This window comes from Lynx rufus, unplaced genomic scaffold (assembly GCF_022079265.1).
Source record: "Lynx rufus isolate CCGP_SWC_20201006 ecotype Redwood Valley unplaced genomic scaffold, mLynRuf1.p SCAF_11, whole genome shotgun sequence".
In the NCBI taxonomy this organism is placed as follows: domain Eukaryota; kingdom Metazoa; phylum Chordata; class Mammalia; order Carnivora; family Felidae; genus Lynx; species Lynx rufus.
In genome coordinates, this window is record NW_025814825.1 from 28,905,658 (window position 1) to 28,928,639 (window position 22,982).

The 22,982-nt window shown below is 35.6% G+C and overlaps 1 protein-coding gene across 2 annotated transcripts in view; it reads right to left on the reverse strand.

Annotated features, from left to right (window-relative positions):
• The window catches only part of PARG (poly(ADP-ribose) glycohydrolase), a 131,230-nt gene that overhangs the window by 39,507 nt on the left and 68,741 nt on the right, over positions 1-22,982 (reverse strand). For both annotated transcript variants that reach the window (XM_047073101.1, XM_047073102.1), the window contains 3 exons: positions 18,805-18,865; positions 14,692-14,767; positions 8,522-8,669 (listed from right to left, as the gene is read on the reverse strand). In XM_047073101.1, coding sequence (XP_046929057.1) covers positions 8,522-8,669; positions 14,692-14,767; positions 18,805-18,865 — 285 coding nt within the window. The remainder of the gene's footprint in view (positions 1-8,521; positions 8,670-14,691; positions 14,768-18,804; positions 18,866-22,982) is intronic.

Here is a 22,982-nt window from a genome sequence, read left to right on the forward strand (position 1 = left end):
CTGGACACCATAAGTAGAGTTGGTGGTCCCTTATCTGTGCTCCACAGTACTCTGCACAGAACATCAGTAAGGAACTTAACATATTAAATTGCAATCTGAAAGTCAGTTTTATTTCTACACAGTAGCAATGAACAATCAGAAACTGACATTTTAAATATACATTTATACAGCAATAAAAAATATGAAATACTAAGGAATAAACCTGAGAAAATGTAAAAGTATACAGTGAAAAGTATACTACTCAGAGAAAGTAAAGATGACCCCAATAAACAGAGATATCTCATTCATGTGTCAAAGACTAAATATTGTTAAGATGTCAATTCTCCCCAAACTGATCTACAGATTCAAAGCAGTCTTGACTAAAAGTCCAGCAAGCTTTTTTGTAGATATTGATAAACTGATTCTAAAATTCACCAAAACAACTCTGAAGAAGAACAAACTTGGAGGGCTCACACTACCTGATTTCAAGAATTATTATAAAGCTACAGCAATCAAGACAGTATGAAAACAAAAAGAATAAATCAGTAAACTGAATTTCAAAATTAGAAACTTCCATTCCTTAAACATCATTATTAAGGTCATGAAAAGACACACCACATATATCTAACAAAAGACTTGTATCTGGGGGACCTGAATGGTTCAGTCGGTTAAGTGTCTGACTTCGGCTCAGGTCATGATCTGACAATTTGTGAGTTCCAGCCCCGCGTCGGGCTCTGTGCTGACAGCTCAGAGCCTGAAGCCTGCTTTGGAGTCTGTGTCTCCCTCTCTCTGCCCCTCCCCCACTCACACTCTGTCTCTCTGTCTCTCAAAAATAAACAAACATTAAAAAGAATTAAAAAATAAATTAAAAAATAAAAAGAGAAAGACTTGTATCCAAAACATATAAAGCATTTTCAAAAGTCAATATAAGAAAACAAACCCAATTAAAACATGGTGCAACAGTTTCATATATGTAGCCATATGTCAAAACTTCCCTAACTGTAAACTTTAAATATATAGTTTACTGTATGCCAATTATACCTCAATAAAGCTGTTGAAAATGTAATCTAACTCCCTCACTAGATTACCAGTTTCTCAAGGGCAGGATTATAAGTCATTAACATTTGTGTCTATATTAGCATTTTGTAACGCAAGTATATAAGATGCAGGGGTTGGCCCAGTTGGTGGAACATGCGACTCTTGATCTCAGGGTCGTGAGTTCAAGCCTCACATTGGATATGGGGCTTACTTAAAAAAAAGAAAGAAAGAAAGAAAGAAAGAAAGAAAGAAAGAGAAAGAAAGAAGAATATAGAAGCAATTAAGTACTTGCATAAACATAATAATTAACAAACAAAACCGGAAGAACATTATATTAACTGAGGTTAAAATAATAAGTCCAGAAAGACTTAATCAGAAAGTACTATGCAATTGACACATATAAAAATTTCACATTTACAAAGACAGGGTGGCATGGTAAAAGGAGCACCACACTGAGATTAGGAAACACGAGGGACCCAAAGTGAATCCTTAAGTAACCAAATTTCTCAGGGGACTTCCATTTCAGCATATGAATATCAAGCTTGTTAATAATTTTTGTTTTGTTTATGTCATAGAATTGCTTGGAAAGCCATAGGAGTTTAAAAGTCTTCAAAACCATAAAACAGTTAGTATTGGTGTCATCAAACTTAACTTTATAAAGAGGTAGAGAAACCAAAGACATGTGATTTCATTTATGTGAAGTTTAAAAGCAACCTGGTCTCCTGACCTGACTGGAAATAAAGACAGCTATGAATAGTTCTGTTCCTTTCTAATTTTTGTCCAGCAGTGGACAAGCTCCATTTCCTTATTTATAAAAAACAAAACAAAACTGCCTGCTCTGATCTCTTAACTACGAAAACAAACACCTGTTCTGTCTTTTCAAAAGAAAGTGGTTGAAAAATATAAAATACCAATTATTATATTTCTATTTTAGGTTAAGATGATTTTAGTCTTCCTTCCTAAAAGAAACAAAATTAGATTTATTTCCTTCAGGTATGGGAAATCAAAGATGCATATACAGATGCTTTTGCTCTAAGAAAATTAAATCCTGGTTTTTCTGAGTAGACATCCTTCAAAATTATATCAACTGTCTGTTCTGAAAAACAGATACCCTTGTTTTAAATTCAAATTTATTGATAAACTATGATGAAACACAAAGGTAAAAAGCGATAATAGCAAACAAGAGAAGACAACTGAATGACCTTTGTGGTAGCTCTCTGTGGGTATAGCCTATAAGACTTCGTGCTCACAGACAAATCTTCACTTAAGGAAAAACGAGAAGGAATCCATTAAAATATGCGCAAGAGTTCATGACAGACTAATGAGTTTTTAGATTTGGTAATACATGTTCTTATCTTCTCTTACAAATAATGAAAAATTTATGAAGAACTAAGGAAAAAATATTTGGAGACTGAAAAAATTCTATGTATCTATGGGTTGTGCTCTTGGAAAGAAGGTTTATATGAAAGCAAAGCCATCTATCCTGCTTTTCTTAGGAGCACTCATACAGTGGTGATTATGCAGGAGATAGAACATTCTTGACTTTCATTCCCATGATCAATAAAAATGAAGAGAAGCTAAACTCAAACTGAGTTTGGATCCTTCCCAGTGAGCTGGTATCATTTAGTTAGCAATGGGCTGTTTTTGTAGTGATGGGCCTTCAGTGTTGTTGTTCTATAAGAAGCATCAATACCATAAGCAGTGGTATCCACTTTTCTACTTTCTAGCAGATCTGCTGACATTCACAAAAGATGTTAAGAATCTGTGATATGTGGGGCAATTCTCTTCACTAGAGGGCAGGTTTTATTTTAAAGGTACTAACATTCTGTTCAGTAAGTTTTATGTATAGGCACCCACTTTAAGTGCTCACCATACAGAAACAACAAAACAAACTCCCAGAACCATGATAACACCCTTTGGTAGTAAAGTTATTTTGCTAGATGATGTAGAAGAACATGAAAAAGGGTAAAAAAGGAAAAGGTTGGGGCGGGGGGGAGACTGCAGTTTCTCTCCTTCTATCTATATTTACTGAAAAGTTTTACCCATGGCTGCCTCCAGGGAGGATCACAGCAAATAGAGGGATAACACTATCTGGATAAACACTATTTGCCTGTTTGCATGACCTGTTTCATATTCATTTCAAAGTCTGATACCAACCAGATACCCCACAATGATGATAAATTTAATTTATTTCTAATTTCTCAAACTCTTCTACAGATTCAGGCAGCATGGTCACAGCCATTAGCTCATTGAGCCTGGATGAATCATAGAAGCAATGGAATTGATCAGGCAGATAGATTGCAGTGCATGGTTAAGAGTCTCCTAAGAAGGAAGATGGCAGAAATCCAACATCAAATAGATGATGAAATGGCCATTTCCATTAAGAGAACATCACATCACAGATATTAATTAGAAGGCACTATAATAGAATTAAGTGGATGTGAGGGAAAATGCTGAGTTAAAAGTCACCCCGGATGTCCCTAGCCTGAAGTAATTATAGATGCGAAGGTGAGTCATGGATCTGCAATTTTCCATTCATTTTACAATAGCTGTAGGTAAGGTAGAGAACAGACATAACTCCATAGTGATGATCCTTTTTTAGACAGAGGACAAACTATCTTTAAAAAAAAAAAAAACAATTCTAGTATTTTCCTTTTACTATTCTCAGGAAAATTACATCTTTTATTTACAGCAACATTAATGATAGATAAGAGACTTACTACTTCCCAAGTAAAAAAGAAATGAAGCAAATGAAACAAATTAGCTTTGAGTTTAAATGCCCAGCATTCTACCAACTTTTTTATTTTAAGGATGGAAATTCATCTTTAAAACTAAGGAGAGATTCTGTTCTGAATCTTTGGTTCAAATACTCATTTAGCTGCTAAAAATTAAAAATCTTTTAAAGTATTATTTGACACACCCAAATGCTGGAGGCAGTCACATTCCAGACATTAAGAGCTCTCTAAAACATAATGAAACTAATATTTAAAGTATCTATTGGCTTTGGGGCGCCTGGCTGGCTCAGACAGTTAAGTGTCTGACTCTTAATTTTGGCTCAGGTCATGATCTCATGGTTCGTGAGATGAAGCCTTCCATCGGCCTCTGTGCTGATGATAAGGAGTCTGCTTGGGATTCTCTCTCCCTTTCTCTCTGCCTCTCCTCCACTTGCTCTCCTTCTCTCTCAAAATAAATATAACAACAACAACAAAATATCTATTGGCCCAACAATGGATTTAGACAGTTTAATTTTTTTGTTCTGCAATTCCTGTACTTTCTTTTCCCCTAATACATTTCAACTGCATCCTTCCTATCTGCACACATGATAAACAATAAATGCAGACAGAGGACCAATAAGTGAGTTGAGACAACACTGAATATAAAAGGTTTTTATCTTTACATTTCAGTATAATCTGGATCACAACCTCAGAATTCCAGATGAAATACTTCAGGTTATTAACTTCAAATAGTTGAGTTTTTATCCAAGAGGAAGTTTCTTTGCTGAGGCTCCATTCTTAATTTCCCATATAAACTTAAAAAATTAACAATTTACCTTACCTCACCAAAAAGCAGAATCACAAGGATATTATAAAAATAATAAGATATCCAAATACTGCACAATAACTTGTTAAAAGCCTTTTTCTTTTAACCAACAAAAACTTACAAAATATAAGGACACATCAGCAAAACTGATTAAGTAAAAACCTCTGAAAAATTCCTCCTCCATAAAAGCAATGAGAACACTGGCAAAAATTGTGAGAATCAACTTTTTATGAACTGTGGGAATAACCAAAGGCTTGTAGCAGTCTGAGGAGGGTTTATTAAAGAAAATTGGCTGAATCTTGGAAAAAACAATGAGTTTTATGATGTTTTAACTTTCCTTATTCTTATTCAACTCTTGCAAGCTCTAGAGTAGCCTTAAAATCCAACAGTCTGCTATAAACATTGGGGTACAAGTGCCCCTATGCATCAGCACTCCTGTATCCCTTGGGTAAATTCCCAGCAGTGTTATTGCTGGGTCATAGGGCAGATCTATTTTTAATTTTTTGAGGAACCTCCACACTGTTTTCCAGAGTGGCTGCACCAGTTTGCATTCCCACCAACAGTGCAAGAGGGTTCCTGTTTCTCCACATCCTCTCCAGCATCTATAGTCTCCTGATTTGTTCATTTTAGCCACTCTGACCAGCATGAAGTGGTATCTCAGTATGATTTTGATTTGTATTTCCCTGATGAGGAGTGACGCTGAGCATCTTTTCATGTATCTGTTGGTGTCGCACTCTCAACAATAGCCAAATTATGGAAACAGTCTAAATGTCCATCAACTGATGAATGGATAAAGAAATTGTGGTTTATATACACAATGGAGTACTACATGGCAATGAGAAAGAATGAAATATGGCCCTTTGTAGCAACGTGGATGGAACTGGAGAGCGTGATGCTAAGTGAAATAAGCCATACAGAGAAAGACAGCTACCATATGTTTTCACTCTTATGTGGATCCTGAGAAACTTAACAGGAACCCAGGGGGAGGGGAAGGAAAAAAAACAAAAAGAGAGGTTAGAGTGGGAGAGAGCCAAAGCATAAGAGACTCTTAAAAACCGAGAACAAACTGAGGGCTGATGGGGGGTGGGAGGGAGGGGAGGGTGAGTGATGGGTATTGAAGAGGGCATCTTTTGGGATAAGCACTGGGTGTGGTATGGAAACCAATTTGACAATAAATTTCATATTAAAAAAAAACCAAAACACCAACAGTCTATAATCACAGTGAAAACCACCTAAGGGTTCAGAAAAAGGTTGAAGCTCCTTCAAAGCCCCATTCTCAGAGAACTGTCATCATCTAACCTATCTGGTGGTTCCCTGGAAGACCTCATTCACAAAGCTGCCTTTATTTGACCTGACTTGGAATTTACCCAGTACAAAAAACCTAATCCCCACGGTTGTTAGTTGAAAACAATTACATGGAATTGTTTAGCAGTATGGCTGCCTGAGGCAGTAGGTATCAGTTAGGGCAAGTAATAGTCTTATCAAAAAGTTTCAAAAGAAAAGCTGAGGAATGAGATATCTGTAAGGGGCTTTAAAAAGTTCTCAGTATTCCCAGGAATCTAGAAGTCTATGTGTATGACCATGTCTGTGCACATGCTCAAGAAAGACCTGAGAAAGTCCTAAGCTCACTCCTCAGACCTTGAGGCTCTGTGCAAGCAGGAAGTGAAGTGTGAAGTACAAGCAGGAAGGAAGTGTCATTGGCCTGGTTGAGTGTTGAAGGTGAGCCCCAATGTCCACGTAGAGCCCTTCACTAAAGACTGAAAGACTTATTGGCTCTAAACATTTAAGCAATCTTTGTCCAATCATTAGCTAACCACTAACCTAACCCAGCAGAGACTAATGGTCACATATAAAAAAGAATACAGACTTTACAGAATTAGTTTAGAAAGGTTACGAAACAACAAGAGCAAACAGCAACAAAAACAAACTCTAGGCAAAGGGGAAAATCTGATTTTGAGAGTTGCTACATTATTCAAATGTGTGGTTTTCAACAAAAAATTGAGATATGCAAAGAAAAAGGAAAGTAGGCCCATACTCAGGGAAAAAAAGGGAGTAAACTATAACTGTACCCAAGGAGCCCAGATGTTAGACTTACTGAACAAAGACATTAGCTATTTTAAATATATTCAAAAAACTAAGGGAAATTATGTCTAAAGAACTAAATTAAAGTTTGCAAATAATGCCTCACAAATAGAGAATCTCAAAGAGAGAGAGAAAGAAATTATTAAAAAGAAAAAAAAAAAAGAACCAAATAGAAATTCTGGAGTTGAAAAGTATAGTAATCAGAATAAAAATTTCAGGGGCACCTGGGTGGCTCAGTTGGTTGAGCATCCTTGACTCTTGATTCGGCTCAGGTTATGATCCTATGGTTTGTGAGATCAAGCCCCATGTCTGGCTCTGTGCTGTCATCACAGATTGGGATGCTATCTCTCCCTCTCTCTCTGCCCCTTCCCCCCAACCTCAAAATAAATAAATAACCATAAGAAAAAAAAAAGTTATAAACATTTTTCACTGGAGGGACTCAAAGGCAGTGAAAGGAAGCACAAAAAAAGAATCTGTAAACTTGAATATAGGTCAATTGAGATTATCCTGTCTGAGGAACAAAGAATAGAGAATGAAGAAAAACGAACAGAGCTTCAGAGACCAATAAGACATCATCATGTATACCAACATATGCATAATGGGATTCTCAGAAGGAGAAGAAAAAAAGGGACAGAAAGAATATTTAAAGAAGTACTGGTCAAAAATTTACCAAATTTAAACATTCAAGCAGCTCAATGAACCCCAAATAGGATAAAATCAAAGAGATTCTAAACACGTCATAATCAAACTGTTCAAAGACAAAGAGAAAATCATGAAAGTAAAACATAAGGAACAAAATGTTGATACTCTCTTGAAGGTTGTCTACAAATATATCTGAGACAAAGAGAGTGGCTTCAAGAGTAGATCTCAGAGTCTTAGTTCAGACACGTATGTCTTTGGAGGTAAATTAGTTGAGTATAAATTTTATGTAACTCCTATGGAATAAACGGTTTTTCTCTCACTGTAATTTTTCAGAATAACAATCAACCAAATTCTCCAACCCAGTTAAATATTTAGTTTCCCACACTAATCTCAAAGCGGCAACAGATTCAAAAAGGATAAGAAATCTTCTTTTGCAGAAAGATAGAGGCATCAGCAGCTGATGACTGATTATGGCTTTTATGTGGGAATGTTCTTTTAGGTACCTGAATAAAAGACTTAATTTATGTATAGTGGCTGATTAAGAATTTGAGAGGTGGGAGTTAATCACTAATTTTTTGGTAGCTGATTCACAAGAAAGTACAGTGACATAGTTGTATCTCAAGCTAAAAAAACTTAAGAAAAAAATTTTAATTTCAATAATAGACCAAAAGTATAAATTTTACTATATTTCCCTCTCTCCTCCTTCCATATTAACTTAAATCAAGAAGAGGCATTTAGATCATCACACTTTTTCTCTCAGGATTAGAAATTAGGGTAAACATGAGGTTCCTGATTTATTACTATTCAATGAAAGCTCTCTGTTGTACTCTCTTTGAATACTGTAAGTATGCTTTTTAAATGTATATACATCTTCATATTGAAGTATAACAAAGCACTTTGGAAACATAATGGAAGAATAATAACAGAATACATGGTCAAAGACACCTCACTATCCTCTTTTTAAGGGCATAACATAAAATTTCAAACTGGAGGGTAGCTTTTACCCTTGTTCCTCAGATAAAGATGTCAAGAATGAAAAGGTGGGTATCAAGTGTCTTACTCAAGACTAGGAAAATAGAACTGTAACGATTTCCAAAAACCAAGAATAAATTAATCAATAAAAACATTGGGACTAAGGTCAATGCTAGAGAAAAGCTGTATCTGGGTGGCCTCTAGTCTTCATGATAGATACTCATAGGTGGGGAAAGCTACTTTATTGTACAGACTTCCCAAAACTAACCTGTAATGATAAGACATTCATTGTGATCCAGCACCTCAGTGAAGAGCCGTGAAACAATTAACTCGGGGTTAATTAAAAAGCGGATTTCTTCTTGCACAAGTCCTGCACCGGTTACACCACCTCCAACAAAACGGTTTGCAAAATCCACCTATTTGGAAAAATGTGGCATGTTAAATGATTATCTAAAATACCTACATATATGATAAAGAAGCACTTTCTCTCTTCCTTTCGTTTCCCATATAAATCAATCCCCAAATTAGTAATCTTCCAACGGAGAACAGACTGTGGTTGACTGCACTCTTTCCATCTCACTCCAGGTAACATCTTTGCATACTTCTTTAGATTCCAAAACCTTAGAAGGAACCTGGAAAATGGAGCTTTTAGACAAAAGCCTCAGTGTAATCATATAGACTCTTATTTACAAACCTTATATGTACTACAAGGGCCACAAATCAAAGGAAACTTTATCTGGAAAGGTTTCAAGATCATTTCCCTACCATTCACTACTCAATTTCCATTTATGGATTTCATATGACTCTAATATAATTATATCTTTCTTATATACTATGGCAATCAAACATTTGTCCTTAAAGAACTGAAAAATTTAGTAATTGCCCTTTTTTTTTTTTAAGTAATTGCCCTTTTTTGGATAACCTTTTTCTTCTGTGAAAGAATAAAGAGATAAAATTTCACCCTAAATTCAGTTGCAAAGCCCAAACTACATGAACATTACAAACTGTTTATTTTTACTATACCTAAGGAGAAAAAAAAAGAAAACAGGAAACCTAGTTTAACAACAAAGACTCATAAAATTGGCTATTGTTGATAATGCTGCTATAAACATTGGGGTGCACGTTTATGGAAAGAGCCCAAATGTCCATTGACTGATGGATAAAGAAGATGTTTCATGTATATATATACATACACACATACACACAAACACACACACACACACACACACACACACACACACACACACACACAATAGAATATTACTCAGCCATAAAATAGTATGAAATCTTGCCTTTTGCAATGATGAGAATGGAGTCAGAGAGTATTATGCTAAGTGAAATAAGTCAGTCAGAGAAAGACACATACCATATGATTTCACTCATATTTGGAGTTTAAGATACAAAATAAACAATCACAGGGGAGGGAGAAACAGAGGCAAACCAAGAAACAGACTCTTAACTATAGAGGGCAAACAGAGGGTTACCAGAGGGTAGATAGGCGGGGCGGGGGGGGGGGGGTGTTAAATAGGTGATGGGAATTAAGGAGTGCATCGTGGTGATGAGCACGGGTTGCTGTACCTAAGTGTTGAATCAAAAATTGTATAGCTGAAACTAATATCACTGTATGCTAACTAACTGGAATTAAAAAAAAAAGTTAAAAGAAAAACCCAAAGAGGGCACCTGGGTGGCTCAGCCGATTGAGCATCAGACTTCAGCTCAGGTCATGATCTCATGGTTCATGAGTTCGAGCCCTGTGTCAGGCTCTGTGCTGACAGCTTGGAGCCTGGAGTCTGCTTCGGATTCTGTCTGTCTGTCTGTCTCTCTCTCTCTCTCTGACCCTCCCCTGCTCACACTCTGACCCCTCTCTCAAAAATAAACATTAAAACAAAAAAAAAAAGATTCAACTAAATTAATATTTCCAATTTAGTTTAAAATTACTCATAAGCTTTCTGTGGAGTACTATAATGGGATCCCCAAGCTCCTATTAATAAAGATGAGTTACACAATGCTCTAGACAAAGCAAATTCTACCTGTCAGTATGATTTGTCTTAAACTTACTAAGCACTCCAGCATGTCCAACATTATGCAAAACTCTATGGGGCAGTATGTAAGAAATGGTTTCCAACTTTTAGATTACTCTATTTGAGGATTTAGATTACACACATACATAACACCTTGTGTACATACATAGCCACCCACACCCACAAAGATTTTAGTAAGGTAAGAGAGGCTTAAATACTGTACAGAGAAAACATACTCTCTTTCCTCTACTCCTACAGTACTACCACACTCACAACACTTCTGATGTCAGATGTATGGATTTCCACACATAGAGCAATTCTGAAACACCAGCTGGGTGTCCTACAATTCAATTCAGTTCTGACACCATCTACCAGGAGTTAGCATCAGATCCAACAGGCTAGTAACAATTCAGTCCCACAAGACTGCCCCACTTCAGACACCAACTGCAACTAGAAGTACAGTTGATCGGCTATAAATTGGGGTTCTCATAATCTGCTCTTGTGGTTTGATAAACTCACAGAACTCACGGTAACACTTACTTATGTTTACTCATTTATTAAAAAGGATATAATAATGGATAGAGATGAATAGACATATGAAGTGATAGGGCGTGGTATATGGTAAGAGGCATAGAGCTACCTCTCCCTCTCCCCATGTTCACCAACTTCCACATGTTCACCAACCTGGAAGCTCTTTGAATCCCATACTTTTGGGTAGTTTGGTGGAAGCTTCATCACTTAGGCATGATCAATCATTAGCACAGTCTCCAGTCCCTCTCCTTTTCCCAGAAGATGGGGAGTAGAGTAGAAAGTTTCAAGCTTCTAATCATGGCTTAGTCTTTTTGGTAACCAGCCCCCACCCTAAAGCTCTCCAGGAGCTCACCAAAAGTCACCTCATCAGAACAAAAGACACTCCCATCACCTAGGAAATTACAAGGGTTATAGGAGCTCTGTGCAAAGAATCAGGGGCAGACACCAATATAGATTTTTTTTCTATGATTTTACATATACTTTCAGACTACTGTCAAATGTAAGATTTCTTAAAACCTGTTTGTATTCTCAGGGCACCTGGGTGGCTCAGTCGGTTAAGCATCCGACTTTGGCTCAGGTCATGATCTGACAGTTTGTGAGTTCGGGCCCGGCACTGGGCTCTGTGCTGATAGCTCACAGCCTGGAGCCTGCTTCGGTTTCTGTGTGTCCCTTTCTCTCTGTCCCTCCTCCTCTCCTCTCTAAAATGAATAAACATTAAAAAAAATTTTTTTTAAGTTGCTTATGTCTCTAAAGCAATTGTAATATTAAACAATACTTTGAAGCCTATTCTACAAAAGAGTAAAACAAGAATATCAATTTTTTTATATATAAAAATATATGTGGAAAGACAGAAACTAATAGAAGGTAAAGCAGTCTTCTTTCGTTAGAAAAGAACTTAGAAAATACTGAAAAATATGACTGGACAAGATCTTGAAATGAGTTATCACAGAATCATATATAAGTTTATATTCAGACATACTAAATCAACACTAAAAAAAGAGTAACTCTGTAGCTTATATAGAAAAATAATTTTGATTCAACAAGTCCATTGATTAGAATTATTTACAATATATAAAGTCATTATGCATTGGGTGATTTATGACTTAAAATATTCAACAAATATTAACTGAATATTGTGCTGGGGACCATGAGATACAAAAATAAGTAAGACGTGGGCCCTGGCTTCACAGCATTTGTAATCTAGATGAGATCCCAGCACATAAGCAGAATGAAAAAATGTTTATTAAAGAACCTACTAGAATATATTTGATCCTTTCCAAATAATACAATTAACTAAAACTGGAGCATGGGAAGGAGAATAGGGGAGTTTACAAGAGGAGGTGATATTCAATTTAGATTTTGCTGACATTCAGGCAGAGGGAATAACTGCACAAACACATAGGAAAAACACAGAGCTGTAAGCAGCTCTATGAAGAGTGATAAGCATGTTCCTCACGCCTATCTGCGATGTAGAGTATGTGAAGGATTATGGTTGGTGATAAGGTATTCTTGGAATGATTATAAAAAGAAAAGTTACAACTGGACCTTACACAGGGTCCAGTTGTAACTTTAAACTGAGTCTAGAGTTTAAAGAATGAATTGGAAAGGTGTAAAATTAAAAGCAGAGAAGCTGGTTAGGTGACTACTAAATAGGTTTGACAAGAATTACTTAGGCCTCAAATAAGTCAGTGGGAAAGAAACTGAAGAAAAGAGAGGTCCAGCAAAAAATTAAAACAGACAGCACTTGAAAACCAAGAGACTAGCTAAGTAAGTATAATGGTATCGTGAATACAAATGAGAAACAAAGTTTGAGATCAGCTAAACTTAATTTTTACTGGAACAAGGTACATAACTAAAATAAAAAGGAAGTTCTATATAATTTATGTATAACTTGGTAATGATAAATGAAATACATTCAATGTGCATACTATTATTCATTCTTTGAATAAAAGGCTAACATTTATTACTTGAAAGGTATGCATAGAAATAAATACGTTATACTAAACTCAATATGCCCCTGAAGGCAGGGGTCTTTTAAAAAAATCAAACTTTCCACTACTTAAAAAAGTTCTTAATAGGCTTTCTATTACAGGTGAGAAACCTGTTCCAGAACATGAATACAAGCATATGAGTGCTTATTTTTAGCCATTTTCCAACTCACTTCACTTTAAAGCTATTTGTTCAGATTATTCAGTTTCTGAATTATAACTTGATGAAAAGAGAGAAATGATAACAATCCTTAGAGAGGTCTTGTTGCCATTCAGCATAATGTAACTTATATGCTACACAAGGAACTTTTTAAATTGCAATACAGTATTTCTCCGATCTCCTGGGGATACATAGCATGGGTAGGGAGAATAATTAATAGAAGTCTTTATGGTATTCTTTTAATCCACTGAGGTTTCACATTTCACCTATAATATATTCTAGAAAAGTGGGAAGAATCTCAACCTTGAATGTTGTTAAATAATTCCTTGTTGAATTGTATTGTGATGAAAGGTCAGCATTCCCACAGCGCTAACTAGCAGTAGCTTTGTTTATTTCATGTGTATTAAGACTCTCTCAGTCAATCTATTACTTTAATGTAGAAAAGAACATCATCAAAATGTAAATGTGGGGGAAAAGTAACATTCATTTGAAGTAAATTTTAAGCCTATTTCAAAATTATTATTTAACAAAAAAAGTAATGATTAAATACAAATTAAAAAAAATTTTTTTAAGTACCAGACAAATATTACTCCAGCTATCCTAAGTATTTCTATTTATAATCTCAAAAAAATCACTGGGAGATGGTGATTTAAAACAAAACATGGTTTGCCCCTTTGAAGATTTTAATTATAAATGTATCTCTTAAAAGGCCATTCTAAAAAGAATCTCAGTTTCATTAAGCACTTAGAGTATAAATATATAATAACTAGGCAAATGCAAATCAGTCTAGTAATTTTACAGTATACATTAAGTTATTCAAACAAGTTAGTCCACTCTCTAGAACCTGATTTAGATTCTGACCCAATATAAGCACCAAATAAGGATCTAAGAAGAAAAATCGGCAATTCCCAGTAGAAGTGAAATGATGTATAAGCATCTTTCAAAGAAAACTGACATTGTGATGCTCTTATAAATGGGATAAGAACACAAATCACCAACATTTTGCCTCAGATTAGTGATTTTTGAAAAAAGATCACTATCACTACAAAGCAAAAGGAAAACATGTGTTAAGTGTTACAACAATTTAAAGCTAGATACACATGGTGTTTTCTTTGTTAACTCCTTTTTCCAAAAATATATGTTTTTAAAGTGAAGGCAATGACACAGATAAATAACAAAGACTGAGAGATGGACAAAATAACCTGCTCTGAAATGGGGAAGAGATAGCAGGCATAGCTGGCTCACGTACCTAAAACTGTTACATATGGGAGAGACGACTTTCTTATCAATCAATTTTAGATGTCTGTGTCCTAAGACCTAAGCAAGGTTGGTGGCAGAAAAACATTTCAAGCTGGTCATCATTTGGGGGCAGAGCAACAGCCTTTAAAGAAAAAGAACAAAACTGCCTAGTGATGGCTTGTCAAGACCATACCCTGGGAACTTCCTCCACTGTCAATCTACAATCAATGTCTGAACTAAGAGGCCTGATGTTGTCCAGATCTTAAGATTTTCTGTCAAAGGCTTTTTAAAGAGGCACACGTAAGAAACAATACACTGGCAAATAACAGCTTTACCAAGGCTGTCAAGATGATCTGTTTGGTGTTTTTCTCCATTCTGCTATCATGCTTCTTTGCATTAATAAATCAGTTTAGGAGATGAACAAATAGGTTTTCAAATTTTCTTTGCTGTCACTCGATAAGAGAGAGTCCCAAACACACACACATTGTGATTCACCTACCTGTAGCATGCCTTGACCATTTCCTTCTATGGTACCTTCATAAGTGACATGCAATCGAGTCAGGAGTTTGTCACATCTATAATTTAAAAAGATAATCCTTTACTTTTAATGACAAATACTTCACTACAGAAAAATGTGGAAATATACATGAATATAAAAGACAAATTGAAACTGTTTTGAATCTTAAAAGCCAGAAACAGATGCCTGGTTAACATTTTTGATATAGACACTCCCAAACTTGTTCTTATTCAAATATTAAATACACATATTTAAATTAAAATGGGATAATATGCTGTTCTGAAACCCATTATTTCTCCTATAAAATATCAGTTTCTTTTCTTTAAGAGTTGAAAAACTTCTCAAAATATAAAAAAAAATTTAAGATCTATGAAATGTTATTATGCTACAGTTGGCAACCCAAAGAAAAATACAGAAAAATTTAGCAATAAATCATATGATGCTAAGATAGGGTCTATTTTCACTAGTTTGATAAACATGAGTGTGTGTGGCAGGGGTATCTTGATGAAAATACATGCCACAGAAATTCTGATCTATTGTATTTTTACATTAATAAAATTGATGGATGAACCTAGTACCTCTAAGTCACAATTATTTTCTTTCCCTTTTATAAGCCATGGTCACTGAGGTCATGCCACCCTAAAACGTGACACCATGGCCTAACAAATATTTTAAATTTGAGAAAATGGCAGAAACAGGAGGGTCACTCTGACCTCCCCTCCTCACAGTTCTTCCCTGTAATAAACCCCTCATGTGCAAGGTGCCCACCCTCTATCTGGAGGAAAGCAGCATCCTCATCTCCAAAGAAGAAGGGGTATCAAGAATCTAGCAAACAAGCCTTGCTAAGTTTCCCCCAGTTTACTACAATTACCTCATATTTCTTAATCTGTCATATTCCTTAGAGACGTTATCAAACCTAGTATAAAGTATGTGGGTCTGTTTCTTTGGGCTTTCATTTCCTTAAGAAGGCTCCTGCGACATGTACAATTTATATTAAATAAATTTGTGTGCTTTTCTCCTGTTAATCTGTCTTTGTCTGTTTAATTTTCAGACCCAGTCTGGGATCCTAACTGGGTTAAGAAGAAACTTTTTCCTCCCTTACTGTGTTTACCTGTCTTACATTATATTAAACAATCAATTCCATTTTATTAATAGTATTTGACGATGACATTTTTTGCTAATAGATTTTCCCCATTACTTACTTAATAAAGAATATAAGTTATAAAAGAATATAACAGATGAAATCCAAATCTCTAACTTACATAAGGGTGGCATTCATGCGGGGGGAATTACATATTTTTAAAAATAATTACACATTTTTAAAAACAATTTAACTGGGGGAGTGCTATTTACTTTCTGGGATTTACATTCTTCCTGATTTCAAGGAGTCCAAACACATTTCTGGGGAAGCTCCAGTCCAGAAGACTGAGAGCCTTAAACTCAGCAGGCAATTCAGTACAGATTCTAAGAGCTGCATTCGCATTAACTCATTTAATCCTGATAGCAACCCCATTACCATCTCCTTTTACAGATGGGAAAACAAGACACAGAAAACATTTAAGTAACCTGCCTAAGTCTCGTAAATGAAGCAAAACAAAGATTTGAACCCAGGTAACCTAACAGTGGTCCAAACTCTTAACCGGTATGCTACACCTTTAGAAAAATTACTTTCCAAATCTCTTGTAGAAAGTAGTGACACAAGTCTGATTTTTTTTTTTTAACTTCCTTCGTTTGTTTTTTGATCCTATTTTCCTAGACATTTTATGCTAAGGGAGACATCCATAAGGATACTACTGAAAATACAAAGAAGCACGATCCAGAAATCTCTAGTTTGTCAGCCAGGACTTCAAAACAAATCTCATCTGACATCAACTATTCTCCATGATGGAAGCTGTCAACATATAGTACAGCTCTCAATAAAATTATGAAATTGCTAGCCACTTTTTAAAAAAGCATCCTCCAACTTCCTGACAGGTGTCCCCTTTTGGCCCAAGCAAATCTTTCATACCACCGCACTAGGAATCAAAGACAGATGACTGTGACTCTCTGTGATTAAGTAAGCCCAGCTAAGGTAGTCACTGGTGACTGCTGGGTTAACTGTAACATGGCAGAAGCTTGGAAATTAGAAAAACCTCCAACTTCCTGGCTCTCATTTAGCCCCTTGCTGTTGGGAACACCAACAATCCTCATCTCTTCTTTATCCTCCCTCTTAAAGTGAATGCATGTTTCTGGTTCTGTGGAATCTGGGAGATTGATTAGTTACATTCTCCAACTCACTTACGAAGCAGCTAAAACAAAAAGAGATCAATGAAACAAAAACGTTAGAAAAGTTATCAAGTCAAATTGTGCCTATCAAAGTTAAGGGGAGTATCTTGATCTTACTCAGGGGCAAATTTATCTCACTGACACAGCAGCCTTGCCAATTGTGGTTGGCATTTTGACTTATCCCTTCTCTCCCAGATGGTAATGTACAAATGGGTGTCCTTTCCCCTTAGTGCCAAATGAATGTCAGATGAAGAGCTGAGATCTACAGCTGAATTAAAAACAAGCCCTCTGCATGATCTATAAAATCTACACCAAAGTGACATGAACAAAACGTCTGTATTCCTGTCAGATACTAACACAAAAGCTAAGAAAAGCAATGTGTACCCTGGCCTGGGCAGATAGCAGCAAATTGTTACTTTTAGTTGTAGACACCATATTTTAAGAGAGACCAATGGCCTGGAGTAGATCAAGAACAAATATAAAGGGTTTAGAATCCATATTATATGTGAAACAGAGAAAAGAGTAAGTTTAGTGTGTTACCTATGTGCACTGTTAGAGATGCGGGTGGGTCAAGAAAGCATTATGATGTTGAACATCAACAATGGGACACACTGAGGTGAAAGAGTGAATTTCCCAACACTGAAGCTGTCTGTCATCTGTCACAGGTAGAGCTGACTGATACTTTTAGTAGACAGCTAGACCAGATGATTTCTTGGGGGTCCCTTTCATCTCTAATATGCCAAGACTCCAAAATGCTGTACATGTTCTCTTCCTTTCTGGCTCAATTTTGTTTTTGTTTTTTGTCTTCAGGTTGTTTAAACTTTTACCCACTTCCCTCTATTAATAATCATCTCAGCCATGCAGTCAGCTCCTAATGTAAGTTTGTTTTTTTTCACCTCACAAATAAACATCTTTGATGGATAAAAAAACATCACAGGAAAGCCACTTAAGCAGATATGTTTTATCAAGTTAACTTCCTTAAAAGTAAGTCCCTTTCGTCACTAATTCCAAAGGAAATAATTAAAAGCTATGATAAAAATTATGGGAAAATGAAAATGAGAGGCACTGGTCAACACGAATGCATATGCAAAATATGCATTTAGTATGTTTGATCATGTTCTCATGTGCAATGGAAAAGGTGATCTATTCCTCTTTAGGTGATATAGGGACCTGCTCTAGACTAGGGAAAGTATTGACTAGTTCAGGGCCCCAAGGAACTTACAAATCTGAATGAACTCAGATTGATTATTATTCTTCTCAGTTATCTGTAGGTAAATAATAAGAAAAAAAGCCCCAGTAAATTAGCAACTTCCACAAAATCTGCATGTGAATAGCCAAACTTCAAAATTCTTGTCACTGAGACAAATTCTAAGTAATTACTATTTACATTTTAGTTTAATGAAAAAATTTTCCAACATCTTGTCCTCCAGAATGAAAAGCCATAAAATACATATATACTAACCAAAAGAGAAGGTAAGACTGAACATTATATATTGGTTGTTCTAGTTAATATTAGTGTCTTCACACACAAACTCCTTAATTCTAAATAAGATTTTGCTTCAGAAAACAAAAATAAAAACAAAAACAAAAACAAAAAAATCCACTAAGGCAAACAGTAGAAGTCAAAGGCTTGCAGGCCTTGATTCAGAAAGCATGGCCTTTCTACCAATGAGAGCTATCAATGGATCATTTATGATACGAAACTCCCCTAGCACTAGGGCAACTAAGAGGTTGGGAAACCATTTTTCCTGAGGTTGTGAAATAGAATCCTTGCATGGTAAAAGAGTCCTTCTAATTCTAGGATTCCCAGATTATTTTTATTACTATTACCTTTCCCACTCTGGAAAATCTTCAAGACTCTGTCTTGTAAATGTCACCAAGCCAGTAGGTTCTACAAAAGCAATAAAAGAAAAACACACCCAAAAGAAGTTTTGATTTTGAAAAGATTATATACATTCAGTAAAAGAATGGATCTAACAATGGTTGTAAAACTAATCGGAAAATACCAAGCTTAGTGTTAGAATACAACAGAAGATCGATTTAAAATATTATCCTTATAGTAGGAACTCTTGCTTATAAAATCCTTACTGAAAAACAAAACTACACAAACAACAGCACAACAGTTGATACTTACTGGTAAAGTTTTCTAAACTGAATATACTTGTGAAAAATCATTGGGAAAAAAAGGTGCATTAATGGGTGTAGCTTATACAATAAAGACAAAACTGAATTTTAATCTGTAGACTCCTTTTCAAAGAAAGGTCTTGATCCTACACCTGAAGATTGATGAATGTATACACATTTATGCATTTTATAATAAAATAAAATGCCTGTGATTAAAAAACAAATTGTTGGCATGCCCTTTGGAGTTGACATGGTTAAATCCAGGGTTTAGATGATATGCAATCGCTTTACTTACAAGGCACCTTAACTAGAAGGAGGAATTGCTATGTTCTAAGAGGTTAGAGAAAAGAAAGGCAACATAGTTGTCAAGGAGGGATAGATAGGAGGGGGATCAAAATGCAGTACATGTAAAGGAGTATGATCCTTTTCTGTTAAGTTTACTTTTTTTTTTTTTTAAACTAGTGGCAAAAACAACAAATAAATCAGCAGGCCAAAAGTAATTTGATTCAAATCGAAGAACAAACTAAAAAGGCCAGGCCACTTCTGTTTTCTTCTGTTAAAAAAAAAAGAAAGAAAGAAAGAAAGAAAAAAGCTCTTAAGCAAAGAGATATGTCAGGAACTATTAGTGATAATGGTGGTAGAGGCCCAATGAAAGTTTGACGATCATTTCATTCCTCTGTATGATTCCACATTTCTCTGCTCTCAGTCACAAGCAGTAACAACTCAAAAATCATATGGAGTAGTTACTGTAGAAAACAGAATTTTGTTAATATGGGTTATAAAATATTCTTAAGATTTCCTTAAGTAATTTCTCTAAGGCAAATGGATAGCATATTTAAAACTCATAAGTATGAGATCAAACAATTCAAACACCAGAGAAGCAATTCTATTTATAAGAAACTAATGTCAGTATTATCATTCAGCAAATTAGCAGATAAATAAGAATATTAAATGTCCTTCACATATTAAAATCCTTCATATATTAAATGTCCTTCAGATATATTAGGAGATCCCAAGAGAAATTCATAAATGAATATTGCTGGGAAAGCCAGAAAAAAGGTAGAACATGGTTCCTTGGATATAATTAATATCAGAAATACCTTGAGAGCATTCTTTTTACCTTTCTTCCATAAAAAGGTAACTTTTATGCTAGGTTACTTTGATTAATAAAATATTTCCCTTAATAAAATCACAATATATGCTGCATGTGAATCCTCAATTTTTAAATACTCCATCTATAAGATACTTTATCCAAAACTATATTGAAATTATTTCAGAAAGCCCTTGAAAATCTTGAAACCTCAAGATCTCCATTAAAATATAAAATATAGTGGCACCTGAGTGGCTCAGTCGGTTGAGCATCCGACTCTTGAGACCAGCTCAAGTTGTGACCTCGGAGTGGTGAGATCGAGCCCACATCAGGCTCTGTGCTGACTGTGGAACCTGCTTGGGATTCTGTCTTCTCTCCTTCTGCCCCTCCTGCACACACACACCCTCTCTCTCTCTCTCAAAATAAATAAATAAATAAACAAATAAATAAATAAATAAATAAATAAATAAATAAATAAAATATAGACATCTGACAACATTGAAAAGTTGGTCCTGATGGAATTACATTTTATCAATTCTAAAAGGCGCATGTTTTTCATGTACTAAACTTCTGAAACTGGGATACAGCTTTCATAATGGAACGTATCTAGCCTTTGCCACTGGTCTAGATTACAGTTGAATTTTTCCAGAGAAAATGTGCATCTGCTTCTTAGTCATCTGGGAGCAACACCAACCTGATCTAGATCTGAATTAAGTCCTCTGTTGCAGGCTTTTGTGGATCACACTGATAATATGACTTCAGACCCCAAACTTGAGACTTGTGGTTCAAATTCTCAGGGGAGATTTTTTTGTCCTTTCTCTAGCCAGTGCCAAGGTTGGCACTTGCAGTTCCTTTGTTGTCTCCTTTTTGCACAGCCAGGTACATTTCTCAACTATCTTTACACTGAAGGTACAGACCTTTGGTGTATCAGCTTTGTAAGAGAGGTCTCCTATGACTGCCCATCCTGAGTGTTTTTTCCTTCTTAGTGGTACATAACATGACACTTTTTACCATCTACGATATCCTAGATATGATGAAATACAGTACTTTAAATAGGTTTTTATAGTTTCTATTCGGTAGACTTCAGAACTTCTTTATAAGGTAATCATTAACTTGTAAACCTCTTTTATACCACTACTTCCTCCTTAAGCCTGTAGCTTTCCATCCTAAAAACTTGTAAGATGTTTCATTACATTTCTACAAAAGACTAAATTACCATGTACAATGAAAAAGCCAGAAAATAAAATGCCTAATTATAATTTATTTTTTCAGCCTAATTCCTAATATTTATGATGGTTTATAAATTTCTAGTTGAAAAAACAGAATTTTAGCTTTTTCCATCAAATAAATAAAATCCTAAAACTTAGGCAAGTTAGTGTCTAGAGAAGATATACATAATTTGACTCCAAGGACAGAAAAGTAAACTCTGAATTACTTAGGTATAATAATGGAATTCATTCTGTTTAGCACAGTAAATTTATAATAGCAAAAATATACTCATCTTTCCAAAAAATTATTACAAATTCTAATTTGGCTTTATGTCTCACAAACACAAATGAGCCCTTCATTTCCTTAATTATTTTATTCAGTATAATGAACAAAACTAAAAATAAGAAATAGATAACTCTCCAAAGAAGCATGATTTTTTTCCTTAAAAACCAAAATCCTGATAACTGATTTATTTCCAAAAATCTGAACAATGTTCAACAGCAATACCTTCAAAAAGAAAAAAATGCCGAGTATACTATAATGTGAGATTACATACTAAAGGAAGAATATGAGAATATTGACCTTAAAATGATTCAATGATGTGCTTTAAGGCAAACCAACAACTGAATGGCCGGAACTGAAAAGAACTCATTTCACTTGACCAGAGTTGACTTTCTCTACATAACAAAAGCAAACTTTGGGATGCTCTGGTTTCTCTTATAATCAACTTTTAGAAAAGGCCACCCACTGATAATAGCTAGCATTTATTATTAAGCATATAACTTCTCATTTAATATTTACAACTACCTTATGAGGTAATTATCATTATTCTTTGATTTTAGAGGTCAGGAAACTAAGGCTTAGAGGTGTTAAGAAATTTGTCTGGGTCACCCAGCTCCTAGGGTAAGAGTGCCAATACCAATCTATTATTAGCTGGTCGCTACCAGCACTGGTTATACATTTACCACTACTGCTTCAGGTGTCACAATTAGTATCTGGGAAAACAAGATTGTCAGGGTCCAACAGAAAAAGACAAACATGTAAACACTAAGTACAATATAAGAATTTTATAAGAATTCTACAGTGTGTAAAGGGGCCACAAAAGAGAGGGATGAGTAAGCAGGCAACAAATTGGCTGTCCTCTGCAAATAAACTAATTGTTAATAGTCAATGCTTCTTTAAATTTTTTTTTTTTCAACGTTTATTTATTTTTGGGACAGAGAGAGACAGAGCATGAACGGGGGAGGGGCAGAGAGAGAGGGAGACACAGAATCGGAAACAGGCTCCAGGCTCCGAGCCATCAGCCCAGAGCCTGACGCGGGGCTCGAACTCACGGACCGCGAGATCGTGACCTGGCTGAAGTCGGACGCTTAACCGACTGCGCCACCCAGGCGCCCCAGTCAATGCTTCTTTAAATAAAGAACACCTGGGGTGCCTGGGTGACTCAGTTGGTTGAGCATCTGGCTCTTGATTTCGGATCAGGTCATGATCTCATGGCCCTGGGATTGAGCCCCTCATCATTAGGCTCTGCAATGACAGCGCAGAGTCTGCTTGGGATTCTCTCTCTTCCTCTTTCTGCCCTTTC